Source organism: Etheostoma cragini, chromosome 24 (genome assembly GCF_013103735.1).
Source record: "Etheostoma cragini isolate CJK2018 chromosome 24, CSU_Ecrag_1.0, whole genome shotgun sequence".
NCBI lineage: Eukaryota > Metazoa > Chordata > Actinopteri > Perciformes > Percidae > Etheostoma > Etheostoma cragini.
In genome coordinates, this window is record NC_048430.1 from 9,665,882 (window position 1) to 9,680,298 (window position 14,417).

The following is a 14,417-nucleotide window of genomic DNA, read 5'->3' on the forward strand; positions in this document are numbered from 1 at the left end:
GAGCCTTGGACAGGCTAGAACTCTCCCCAACCGGATCGGGCTGTATGCCAAGTCTCCCTTTAGTTTTATTATATTCTTCATTTGAGATAACAGTTCTGGGGCAAGACCGTTCACACACAAGAGATTTACAGAATTATCAGAGCTTAATAAATTATACTTTTGCTGAATATTACAATATGTAACTAACATATAGCTTATAATAGCTTATATAATGACAACATAGATTTCATTGCTGACTGCGTGGCCTGACCCCCAGACAATGAGAAAGATGTGAGCTTTGTAAATTGGGGTTATAACACCTTGTTCAAATATTTGAGGAAATTCTCCAGCATTGATGGATAGAGTTATTATATCTATCATAGGCTTTATGAGAGTAGGGCGCCTCTATATGATTTCAATATCCAATCCAAATACTGTATATCATTATCATTAGAATTATTTAACTTTTTTATATTATCTTTTAAATTTTACTCCCATCAGTCTGTGTAATAAAAAAGGTCTTTGACATTTCATTTGTTGAAATATATCCGCCATAGTCATACAATCAGTGGAGTTACTAACAGCAAACTGACTTTTTTTGTCAGTTTGCTGTTAGTATCTCCACTGATTGTATGAAGTACAGGCATTCAATACATTTCCAACTTCCATGTTGTCAGAGTTTATTACACCATTTATATTTAATTACATTATACGTTTTCTCAGATTAGACCCTTGCTTAGTTACCGTGTCTGTGTGTGTTTGTGTGTGTGTGTGTGTGTGTGTGTGTGTGTGTGTGTGTGTCAAACTGCACAATGAGTCTACTAGGAGTCATTTGGGATTCAGCAAATAGGTGCATTTGCTCTGTATCCCTGTGTATGCTCTTGACAAGACTGCTGCTTACGTCTCTCTACAATTCCCATTACATGCCAAAATGGTGCTGGCTCCCTAATCCTGTGGGGCTGTATAACACTGTAATAATGTTTTACTACGTTGTAAAGTTATATGGCCACTAGCGATGCCAAACTGCCAAAGCAGCACTCTTTTAAAGGATGCTTTTCCTCTGCTCTTTGAGGTAGCAGGCAGAGTATAACGAAGAGAGAGAAAACAGATTACATGCCCCATTACGCAAGAGTCTGATTCATACCCACGACCTAGTGAGTAAATTGCATGCATCTGATACACCAGGACATCCCCAAGTCACAGTTGTAAATTTTAAGACTTTGTAGAATGAGTCATCAAGGCAGCCGGAGTGCCCTTTTACAAAGAGGAGGTTGTTTTATCTAAGTGCTTTTTGGTGGCTCATTACAGTATACGCATGTTTGTACTAAATTATTTTTGTAATAGTATTATAATTATTACTAATAATAATATTATAAATATACAAGGGCTGTCAAAGTTAACACGATAAAAACAAGTAAAAAATTCCTTCCATTCAAAATTCCTTTTCCTTGTAACGGCACACACTGATTTGAGCCCTGGGCCGCTCCATTTATATGAAAGCTATGCAGTTGTGAAGTTATGGATGGATAGCAGAAACAAACCTTGAGCAATAATAAAGAGAAGGGTTTCTTAATGGCAAGTTCAAGTTCAGTTTCAAGCATTTCCAGATGGTTTGCTGGACAAGACCAAAGTTATTTGCATTTTCTGTCTGTGAATTGAGTTACCGCTGGAGTACATCAAGTCTCAAATACCACTTTCTGGCCAAGCATATGGCTGATGCAGAGAGCCCTCCTACCCTTTGCCAAAGGCACGCCACGCTGTAGAGTTTGCAATAGAGACGCGTGGACAACTCCTGAAGGCTTGAGTTTGCCATATTATGCTTTTCAGCATATTTTTTAAGTATAAAGTACAGTAAAAGTTGTTCTGAAGAATATTCTGGACCAATGTCAAACAAAAAGTCAAGCATCTTTTGTTGTATTGTTAATGTCATATAGCCTTCTCACTTACAGTTTGGTTGACATTAAGACCCAAAAAAGTAACTTAGCTATAAAAAAAAGCAACCAAAAAGGAAGACAAAAACGATCAAAACTTGCAAAAAAAAAACATTGAAAAAGGCCCAAAAAACGTTGGAAAAAGTGGGGCGGAAAAACTTGGAAAAAGTGGCAAATAACTTGGAAAAAAAGTGCTCAATATCAATTGACCCAGTATCTAAACGAGGGAGGTTTGACAGACCTCCAGTGTAAAAGAATTTGTCTCCGGGCTAGAAGTGTAATAAATGCTAAAACGTTTGCCTGGAGGACCGTAAATTGTTCCTCTGATTGGAATACCCCAAAAATAGCAACTGTTGGATCAGGATCCACTGCTCTGTCAAAAATGTAAACAATATAAAATGGCAGCTTACGTTCACAACTTACAGTTGTTTGCTATCCTATATTCTGTAATCTGCAGTATTCATTAATTGTATCAGCTCTAATGGAAAGCTACATTATACCTTCAGGAACGTAATAACAGAGAGATTTCCAGTGATTTTGTAAAGCTTGACTTGCATCCGTTTAGCATGCAGGGAGCGCAACCTTTTAAAACTTGATATTAGTATTGTGGCGTAGCAGGGAGGTCAAGCCTTATAGCCTAAGATTAATTAAAGTTGATTGTAGATAAGAGGAACTCATTCTGCATACTGATAAGCAGTTGTAAATTTCAGCATGGCTCTTTCCCCTCCCGTCACTCAGAGAGACTTCCACAGTATGCCTAAGTATGAGCATGCAGGGGACAGGATCACCTCTTACTTCAGTTGAATGAACTGAATGTCAATGAAATGAGTGAGTTCAATGAAAAGAAGGGCGTCTAAAATCTACAAAACAGCACTGGTCATTGACCCCCCCCCCCCAGTGGCATGGGAATAGGACATGGGCGTTACATTGTCCGACGAGGCATGGCGATGTAGTTTAAAACGCATACACACCACCTCTTAATAAGACATGGCCTTCTTCAATTTTAAATTGTGCATCGATTGCATTATTCACCTGAGAAACTTACCAAAATACATTCTGGCACCAATCCTGTGTGCCCGAGGTGTGGTCACAGTCCAGCTAAATTGGGTCACATGTTCTGGTCTTGCAATTCACTTAACAACTTCTGGGCGAGGGCCTTTGAAGCGGTCTCCTTCATTTGTGACAGAACAGTGGATCCTGATCCAACGGTTGCTGTTTTGGGGGTATTCCAATCAGAGGAACAATTTATGGTCTTCCAGCAAACGCTGTAGCATTTATTACACCCCTAGCCCGGAGACAAATTCTTTTACAGTGGAAGTCTGTGAAACCTCCCTCGTTTAGACACTGGGTCAAAGAGGTACTTTTTGCGATGTCATTAGAGAAGTTGAGTTATAATCAGAATAATTTACGGGATAGATATAAAACCTGGGCCCCTTTATAGAATTTGTTGAAAATATATCTCTCACATTGGTTGGTAAAATGTTGTATCTTTGTTGTTTCTGATTAAAAATGTATAAATAAAGTTATCAAATAAATGTATGTCTAATCTAGGGCTTGGGCATGGCAAATTGGCTCGATAGCGCCCCCTAAAAAATGTCAAACTAGTAGCCCCTGCAGTGGTTTCTTACCTAGATGTATGAAATTTGGTAAGCATATGGGCCAAACTTACGGTTGCATGTTAACAGTACATGTAAGACTTATTAAGCCGTACTTTGTATCAAATTGTACCAAAACATGAAATGATGTGGTCTTTATTAGACAGACACAATTAGAAACCATACACCTAAATTATGCTATAACTAGAAACGCACATATTGCCATATTCAACTCCAAATATACTTTATCTAGACAATCAATCATACAAACTACACTCTATATATAAACCAAATTCCAATGCTTATTAGAAGAAAACTAGACTAATGTTAAACAACATCGTCACATCTTCCCCTACTTTTCGTTTGTGTACATGTTACAATTTTCTTTTTTATTACGTTTACAAGTCACAATTTTCAAAAGTGACCATTTCACAAACTGCCATGACTATGGGCTGCTTTGGGGGACGCAACAACGGGTAAATGAAACGCCACACTTGGGACGGTGACAACAACTCGTACCGGGACACAATCCACGGTCCCTGGGGGACGCACAAACGGGGAAAAGAAACGCCACACACCAGCCACAACAATGGAAAAAAGGAACAAAGAAAGGAACTGTCACACGCTGGACACGCCAACAACAATGGGATGGTTGTGGTTAGAAAGAGAATTACACGGAAAGGAACTGCAACACGCTGGACACGATCCCTGGTCTCTGGGGTGAAATACCTGTGTTGTTGGAGCCATCCACCACCTTGACCAACCTCCTAAACAAAATTTTAGCATTTCAATACTACTTGCTACCGTAATCGTGCTGTTATCACGAAATAAGCCTCCAAGGAAAGAAATTACTTCATAATTTGTAATTGACACACGAAAATAACGACATTAACAAGACCTGTACACAAATCAATAGATTAAATAACGTGCCCATTCCATGAACTGCCATGAGACTAGGCTGTCATTAGCAACACATCATAAACTGTAGTGAAAAATCAATCTTATTTCCCACTGTAGATCTTATTAGAAGATAATTTCTAAACATACTCACTGTTTTGTTAGAAGATAACGTGTACACCTGTCAACAACAACAACTAAATGATGCATGTAGTTTTATTAAATAAACACACGTGATATTTCAACAAAGGTATTTATTTTTTGATTGATTGTGAAGGCTTTTCAGTTTGCTTCTGTCTAGGACCCTTGCTGCTTCATCCGTCGTTTCTCACATTAAATGCAACATGTAGGGAAAACGAGACAGGAGGATTGATGTTGTGAGCTGAGATAGGCTGAATCCCATTTCTCTGTCTTACCCCTACCCATTGGCTCTTGAAACCAAGGGGTAAGGGGTAGTTTATATATTTATATATTTTATAGTTATTTTATGTTCACTTTGGTGGTGCAGAGGCAGATGTTCTTAACTGTGTAGTACTTAGGTCTGTTTGCAATACATATGTGGATACACATGTATCATGTAAACATAAATATACACCATGTACACATGATGTGTTTTATATCTGTTCCAGTTATCACCGTTTTGAATGTCATTGATGTTCACAAAAACATTTTGAAAACGAAAAGTCTTTATTGCTGATAAATTGAACATAACAGACAAAAACGTTAAACGTTAAAATTATGTTACAGAACCATTATCAACTATTAGAACCATAACTAACATGTCACACATAAAAAGGCACTCATATGTGTAAAACTAAAAAAACACACAAGACCACAAACAAATTAACTACAGCTGTTGTGATATTCCAGACCAGTCTGAAGCCTGTTGGCCAGAAATCCCCCCTCCCTCACATTTCATCAATGTCCCATATCAAAACCAACAACAATATTCAAGTGCATGAACAATGAACAGGAATTAATTGTGCATGATTACAATTATACAGTACCAACATGTACAGTACATGAACATGTGATTTAGGAAACTTCTGCGTTTTCAGCCCAAAGTTGATCAGCTGCTGTGTCCTCCTGTGTGATACAGGACGGTATATGTAAAGCACGTAGCAATGTATCATAGACCGTTAATATTAATATGTATACAGCTATACAATCAATGTGATGTATACAGTCCATTCAAGGCAGAGAAATGTGGGACTGTTGTGCAAATCCACGTTAGCGTTAGCGATTAGCATTAGAATTGCAAGCTAGCAATTTAAAAAAGTTTCAGTTAGGAACATGGTCGCAAGTATATATGCACAGGACTGCATAGACCACAAAACAAGACTGTCTTAACTTTTAAATCAATTGTTTAAGCCAAAAGTACTTACATTTTTGTGTCTCTCTGTTCGATGTGGTAGCCATTGTTGCTTATGTGTTCACAAGTGAGGTCGCGTCCACACTCGGTTCCCAGGGGTATACAGCCCTCGGTCTATTCCCTACCCCTAACAATTGGGACACCACTAGGTCCCACGTGAACGCCCAAAAATGAGGGGAAGGGGTAAGGGGTAAGGCTGAGAAATGAGATTCAGACTTCTATTAGCCGTGTTCTTTTGTGTCACAAGCTCAGGTTAGCTTAGCATTGTAACACTATACATAAATTCCACACTTGCCACATACTGGGCTGTCTAATTCCTTCCTCTAAACTTGAGTCCTCTACGAGAGTCCTGGGAGCCTGAGGGTATCTTAGCTGTTCCAAGGACTGTGTTCTTCTTCTGGACAGAGTTCTCAGATGTTCTTCCTGGAATTTGCTGGAGCCATTGTCCCAGTTTGATGGTTACAGCTGGATCTGTAAGTCCCACAGAATCTTAGCCCTGTAATTCTCAGCCATCTTTGGAGGGTTCTCCCGCTTTGAACGTGTGACTTCTTAGCTTATACTCATACTCACATATGTTCCTGTACACTAGACCAGCCACTTGGTCATGGCTTGCCATGTATGCTGTACTTGCCTGTATCTTACACCCCGTTATGTGCTGGACTGTCTCACAGGCTTCTTTTCTCAGGCGCTTCTTTCCTCAGGGGTTCTGTCTGGTATGGTAGACTGCGGCCTCTTTTGATCTTGTGCTCAGCGCCTATTCTTGCGCTGCCATGAATAGTGCCTCTATGCTATCTTTCAGACCAACTTTTTCCAGCCACTGGTATGATTTCTGGATATCAGCCACTTGTTCTGTCTGTCAGTGGTACATGCCATGCAGGGGCTTGTGCTTTGATGATGAATCATACGTAGATGTGAGTTTCCTCCTACATTTCTACTATGTTTATAAATGTGTCAAAGAAATGCCAGGAAAAGGATTGATTTGTGACTCTTTTCATCAATAAACTGCAAAACTGCCTGTAAATACTGAACGGACCGGAAACTTATAAAAATAGGTTGAGCTTAATTCTCTCAGCATTGCCACTCTCACTCCCTTCTCTCGCTCAAGACACAGGTCTCCAGGTAGCGCAAATCTCTCTTTTTTTGCCCCGGTATTTTTTAACATGAGTTGAGAAGCTGACAGTAAAGCCTATCTTTACTTTTAATGATATTTACCTAAGAAAAATGTTCTCCCATTGTCTTGAAATGATCATAAATTGATACTAGAGCAGCCTTCTTCCTTGACCAGCTGCTGCAATGAATGAAATGCAGAGGAGGAGAAATCATCTGTTAAACAGTAAGCTTAAGCTTAATTTCTCTCTCCTTATTTTATAATGACAAAAAGTAGCTACAAACCATTAGTTATTGTGGTATACACCTGGACTGGAGTATGTGATGTTATCTGGTCATTAAATATGACATGGAAAGCCCAGTCCATTTCTAGCACTAAGGTAATTCTAGCAAGGTAATTCTTATACAGTACACTGCTCCCTGACCAAAGTTGTACCTGAATTGTTATGACCAGGGATATACCCAGGTTGACTTGCTTGGTTTGGATTTCCAAAAGAAGGGTTGGACAATGATAAGATAACTAGTGCCCAACCCTGGTCATTGCTGTGAAAGAGGTATTAGTGTAGTCCTTCAGTGCCTCATCTTCTGAACAACACAGGATGGCTCTAACACACAAGACACAAGTCACACCACTCCTCTGAACTTACTTTGTTTCACACCTAGCAATCATCTCACATCTCATTTGATGTATAATTTGCTACTTTAGGCTGCACCCGACAGTGCACATCCCGTACATTTAGCTTGTCTTGTTGGTAAACAGATTGTCAACCATGCATAATGTAACTGACTTTGTGTCTGGTTAGCATAATGTCTGGCTTGTCAGAATCAGAATCAGCTTTATTCGCCAGGTATGAGGACACATACAAGGAATTTTTCTTTAGAGTATCATTGCTCACACTGTGCTTAAAAAAATACACACACTAATATATACATACAATATATACATACTCTAAACAGAACAATATAGAGGCATTAGTGAACAAAGAGTTCAATAAAAAATATTTAAATATGGAGCATAGTGCAAAGATACTGGGATAAATAGTATTATGTTATTATATTACAATATGAACAGTATGAACATTATGGACAGTTCTGTAATAGAAAATGAGAATGATGAATGAATAACAAATAAGAGAGATGTGAGAATGGGAATGATGAGTAAATAGTAAATAATAAATAATAAATAATAAGTGAGATGTGAGATAGAGAATGATGAATAAATAGTAAATACTAAGTGAGATATGAGAATGAGAATGATGAATAAAACTAAATAAGTGGAATAATAAGTGGAACCGGTAGACAGTTGCTATAGAGACAGTGTAACTGGGTTATTGACCAGAATTGAACCTGACACTGACGGTAAGAAGTCAGCTGTTCATCAGAGAGATGGCTTGTGGGTAGAAACTGTTCCTGAATCTGTTGGTTTTGGCGTACAGTGCTCTGTAGCGCCTGCCAGAGGCGAGAAGCTGGAACAGGTTGTGTCGGGGGTGAGATGGGTCTTCAGTGATGGTTCCTGCCGGTTTCCTGACTCTGGATGTGTATAAGTCATGAACGGAGGGTAGGTTGGCAACTAGTATTATTTCTGCAGTCCTAACTGTCCATTGTAGTCTGCTCCTGTCCTTTTTGGTGGCAGATCCAAACCAGACAGTGATGGACGTGCAGAGGACAGACTGGATGATGGCTGAGTAGAAGTGGATCAACAGCTCCTTAGGCAGGTTGAGCTTCCTGAGCTGGCGCAGGAAGTACATCCTCTGCTGGGCCTTTTTGATGATGGTGTCTGAGTTGGGCTAACACTTCAGGTCCTGGGATATAGTGGATCCCAGAAACCTGAAGGATTCCACAGCAGACACAGTGCTGTTGAGTATGGTGATGGGGGGAAGAGTGGGGAGGTCTCTTCCTGAAGTCCACGATCATCTCCACAGTCTTGAGCATGTTAAGCTCAAGGTTGTTTTGACTGCACCAGAGAGCCAGCTGATCCACCTTCCGTCTTTAGGCCGACTCATCATCTACCTGGATGAGGCCGATGACGGTTGTGTCGTCAGCGAATTTCAAGAGTTTAACAGATGCGTCTCCTGAGGTGCAGTCATTGTTGTAAAGGGAGAAAAGCAGTGGGGAGAGCACAGTGCTAATGGTCCGTGTGCCTCACCTGCTGCCTTCTGTCAGTCAGGAAGTTTGTGACCCATTGACAAGTGAAGGCTGGCACAGTGAGCTGGGAGAGTTTGGTGCTGAGGATGTCCGGGATGATGGTGTTGAACGCTGAGCTGAAGTCCACAAACAGGATCCTTGCATAAGCCCCTGGAGAGTTGAGGTGTTGCAGGATGTAATGCAGTCCCAAGTTGACTGCATCATCCACAGACCTGTTAGCCCTGTAGGCAAACTGCAGGGGGTCCAGCAAGGGGACTGTGATGTCCTTCAGGTGGGCCAACACCAGTCTTTCAAAGGACTTCATGACTACAGATGTCAGGGCGACAGGCCTGTAGTCATTTAGTCCGGAGATGGAGGGTTTTTTGGGGACTGGGATGATCGTGGAGCGTTTGAAGCAGGAGGGAACTTCAGATAGCTCCAGAGATCTGTTGAAGATCCGAGTGAAGATGGGGGCCAGCTGGTCTGCACAGATTTTCAGGCAGGATGGTTACACACCGTCTGGGCCAGGAGCCTTTCTTGTCTTCTGCCTCTGGAAGAGCTGGTGCACATCCACTTCAGTGTGAGTTGGTGAGTTGGTGTGGGGGAGGGGTGTGACTGTTGCCTTTTCAAACCTACAGTAAAAGCTGTTCAGTTCGTCAGCCAGTCATTGAGAACCAGCAGTGTTGGGGGATGGTCTCCTGTAGTTAGTGAGTGACTGCAGGCCTCTCCACACTGACCGAGGATCGTTGTTTGAAAAGCAGTTTTCCAGCTTTTTAGCTTTTGATCTCTTTGGTCAGTGTGTTCCTGGCCTGGTTATACAGGACTCTGTCCCCACTTCTGAAGGCCTCCTCTTTTGTCTTACGGAGCTGCCTGAGTCTTGCTGTGAACCCTGGGTTTTTGGTTGTTATATGTGCAGAAGGTTTTTGTCGGCACACACATGTCCTCACAAAAGCTGATGTAAGATGTCACAGTGTCTGTTTGTTCGCCCAGATCAATGGCTGCAGCCTAAAAAAAAATCAAATCAGTACAGACAAAGCAGGCCTGTAAATCCAGCTTTGACTCGTTGGTCTGTCTTTTCAGAAAAACACGAAAAGCACAATGGAGCGTAGTCAAGAGGCGGCCATCTGCGGCGCCATCTTGTATCTTGTTGATCTCTAAGCCAAAGTGTTCTTAGTGGACTAGAAGTACTGTATCTTAAATTGCCAAGATGTATCTAAGGCCCATCCTATTTACTGGAACATTTGAAATAATAATAAGAAGAAGAACCTTATGGGATGGGAATGATTGTTCTAGGTGTTAGTCAAACCTTCAGGTGTTACCAGGGAAAAAAAGCATTTCTGAAAAACTTCAGATTTTGATTGTCAAATTCATGAAAGTAATGGTCTTAAAAATTGGTCTTTTTGGAAAATTGGATTTTGGCAAATGAACAATGGTATAAGCAGGTAAGTGCCCTTTGAGGTGTCCATTAACCCTAACGTCCCATCCTTACACAAAGTACACAAATTAACATTGTTATTCAACATTTTAGTAAGGAAATGTACTTCAAATGTTTTTATGGTTCTTTTTTTCAAAAAATGTCACAAGTGGAGTTTGTTTTTGCACAAAAAAAACACAAATATAATGTGTTTTAATTCTGCACCTATTGCATGCAAAGTCTCAATTTATTATTACTTTTATTTATGTATTCAGTTTTGCTTTAAGGAGCTATGATTTTTTTATGATACTTCAGATTAACATATTACTCATTCCCTCTCTCATTCTACATCTGGACCTCCCATTGCCAAAACCGCCACTTGTCAGACTGAGTGGCCAAATGGCCAGAAGACAACTTCTGACTTGTATTTTCTCTCTTTACACTTCCCCCAGGCATCCATCCTGGTCCTTCCTAATTTCAATTATGTCTCTCTTTGGCCCCTCTAGGCCCTCCAGGTAGCTCTGGCTGAACACCAAGGGGAAGTAGATTACCTGACCTCAACTGTGGAGCAGGTCTTCCAGAAAGCTCCACCAGACATCAGCCAAAAGTAAGACATAAAAAATGATAGCGTGCTAGAAAATCCATTGACAAAAACAATTAAACAAATAAAATGGTTCCAAACTGTCAAAGCCTAAAGCCTCAGGGTCTTTTCTGTAGACATAAAAACCTACACAAAGCACATTCAGCTTATTTCCATAACATTCCGTATTCAACTTGTCTCCGCTGCTTTGATTGATTATTTTCGTTCAGGCATGGTGGAAACTTACAAATGCCACAGGTGCATAAGACGGAGGTAGAGGAACATAATTTTCCTCGTGTCATATTGTCAGGATAAATTGACAGTTTCAGCAAATATCACAATAACATGTTTTCATAAAAGTTACCTACTGAACTTTGAAAGTTCAATTGAATTAAAAGCATTGCAGCATTCTCAAGTCTTTCCTAAAACTATAATCAGGTTTGTGATTTCTCATTATTGTGAATGATAGGATTAGTTTTGCCAAATTATTCCACATACCTCTAATTGTTCATACAGCCATTGTCAAACAGGAAGTCTGCATTAGTAATGCATAGGTAAGGAATTATGCCATGTCAAAAAACAACACGCTTCTGTAATTTTCTGTAGGTATCGCATAGAGATGGATGCCGTCATGGCACGTTGGAGACAACTCGGCACCATGCTGACAGACAACACCCAGAGAATCCAGGAGCTCATGGCCAAACTGATGCAGTTTGAGGTGAGACTGATTACTGGGATTACTGTATGTTGCTTGAGAGTTTATCGCAATTCATTAAGAACCATATATTGGTCTGAGAGAATAACCAAGTAATACAGGGCTTGTTCTGCTGGTCGACATGTCTTAACTTCAAAACCCACTCTTGTCCCTCCACCAGAATGATGTAAAGACGTTAAAAAAGTGGATGGCAGATGTGGATGTGTTCCTGAACGAGGAATGGCCAGCACTTGGAGACTCTGAAGCTCTGGAGAAACAGTTAGAGCAGTGCACGGTGAGGAAACCATGCATCTTGACATTACTTCAAGGTTAACTTATTCTCCTTGTACAACACAGGGTTGCACAACAAAACGCAGTTTTAGTCCCGTCACTGTAAGCTACACAAGGAAACAAACAAACAGCAGCAACAAAAACACTGGTAAATTCTGTAAGTAGATAACATGTCCAGCATCTTAACATTTAACATTTGGCAGGTAAACATAGTCCCTCAACACTGACTGAATTTGAGACCCAAGCATCACAAATGAAAACCAAGTCTACCCTCTTCCCACTGGAGTCCCGCGCTCTATCGGTGGGGAACACCAAGAGCAATAGCCCGATCCCTGTCTCTAATCTCCTGTCGCCGGGCTATCCCGAGTCCTATTTCATCCCTTACACTATCCTGTGTACGGATATCAGCCAGGAGCAGGCTGGGTAGGGAAACAGTCCTACTTCCAAGCTAGGCAGCGTAGATATTATCACGGCTGTCTTCCTGCCATTGGTGGTGCTTGCTCTGGCTGGTCTGGCTGGCTGCTAGGAAGATGCCTGGGCAATTTCTGTACTTACGTTACTGATGTTAATGAATGGGTCACTAGTATAGGCCATGCGTACAAAGGTTAAAACTCAACCAACCAGGGACAATCTTATGATAGGATCACGCCAGCTGCGATGTCAGATCAGGCCGGGGGCGTAAAGTGTGTGTGTGTGTGTGTGTGTGTGGGGGGGGGGGGGGGGGGGCTATGGCCCCTTCTCTTTTTCCTAACCCCTTACTTGCTCGGACCACGACTATCTTTGCACTTGGCCTTTATTTTGATCTCACACAGTTTTGTGACTGTATCTTGCATAGTTGTGATCGTAGTGACGTAATCTGTCCGCAGGCAGACAGAAATATAGAGAAATATAAACACCTGGCAAAGTACTTAAATCTGCTTAGTAGGTGTCTCCGGGACAACATTTTGCCATGACGCAGACACACACACTGACTCAAAGGTAAAAACAACACAAAAACACATCTGTTTTTCTACCAAACAAACAAAAATGTTTTTAATTACTTTTCACAATCACAGTTCTCATTTTTTAGGTAAAAAGTAGACGAGAAGATAAGTGTTCTTGGGATTAAAATGTCCAACGAATTCATTAAAAATAACTCTTAGAGCTTATAAAATATCTTGGAGTCTCTCAAGGAAATTGAAAGGAAACAGATTAACTGACCACCTGTAAAGACACTGAACCACAGATGTGATCCACTCTGAAATATTCACAGTCCTAATTCTACCTGTGTAACCTTTTTCCTGCATTATGATTGGCCAGGCTCTGGTGAATGACATCCACACCATCCAACCCAGCGTCAACGGCATCAATGAAGTGGGCCTGTACCTAAAGAAAGAAGCCGAGCCACCGTTTGCCATCCACATCCAGAAAGAACTGGACGATCTCAACGGCCAGTGGGAGAACGTCTGCAAACAGGTGTGTAACCTTCATCCAATGTTGGGTTTTCCTGCTTTCATGTGTCCGTGTAATGTTGAGTGTTTGTGTGTTTTCCTTTTCGCCATCTAGGCCTATGCTAAGAAGTCCGCTCTGAAAGGCGGCCTTGATAAGACCATGGCTCTGAGGAAGGAGATGCAGGAGATGCAGGAGTGGATCAACCAGGCTGAGGAAGACTACCTGGAGAGAGATTTCACATACAAGACACCCGAAGAGCTACGCAAGGCTGTGGAGGAGCTTAAGGTGTGTGCGTAAACTGGACATATACAGTATGTTGCTGACAATATGACAATGTCACTTTTTCCTCAAGTAAATATTGAATTTTGTGTTGGTCTGAGTGTGTCTTGGTATTTGGGTTTTATTTTGGTAAAGAACTAAGGACCTAAGGCAGTGTTGTCGGCAGAACTGACATGGTCTGTCCCAATATCCACACACGTCTTGAGCACTTGATGTGATGTTCACACTTGATGAACGCTTTTCTCATAATGGCTTTGAAGTGGAACTTTGTGCTAACTGTATCCCACAATTTTTCACCGTCTACTGCACCACACTAGTCTTGTTAGTCCGTTAAAAGTGGCTATTGTCCTAATTCTTACAGATTTCAGGATGGGTGTTCTTTCCATTTCTCATAGTCTTGGTTGAGCCCCCACACATCACCACCATATAGTCAAATTGGATCAATTGGGGACCACACAAAAAGGATCTGGAGGGGAAATAGGTTCAGAAAAGGAGGAGGGTGTTATGATTAGGGATGTCCCGATCAGCGTTTTTGTAAAGTAATGTGGAGCACTTTTGGGTTTTTACATCTAGTAAGGACTGTGCGATGGGGAGACAATCAGATATCACAATATCCTTAACCAAATACCTCAATTTAAATATTGCATTGATATATTCTAGTGTTGACAGTTAGTGCTTCAACAAAATATCTTCACTCTTAGATTTTAGATAAATAGTCATTAG

The 14,417-nt window shown here is 41.0% G+C and overlaps 1 protein-coding gene across 11 annotated transcripts in view; it reads left to right on the plus strand.

Moving 5' to 3' along the window:
* The window catches only part of LOC117939147 (dystrophin-like), a 359,537-nt gene that overhangs the window by 183,080 nt on the left and 162,040 nt on the right, over positions 1–14,417 (plus strand). For all 11 annotated transcript variants that reach the window (XM_034864183.1, XM_034864184.1, XM_034864186.1 and 8 more), the window contains 5 exons: positions 10,926–11,026; positions 11,606–11,717; positions 11,875–11,988; positions 13,284–13,439; positions 13,530–13,700. In XM_034864183.1, the coding sequence (XP_034720074.1) occupies positions 10,926–11,026; positions 11,606–11,717; positions 11,875–11,988; positions 13,284–13,439; positions 13,530–13,700 (654 nt within the window). The remainder of the gene's footprint in view (positions 1–10,925; positions 11,027–11,605; positions 11,718–11,874; positions 11,989–13,283; positions 13,440–13,529; positions 13,701–14,417) is intronic.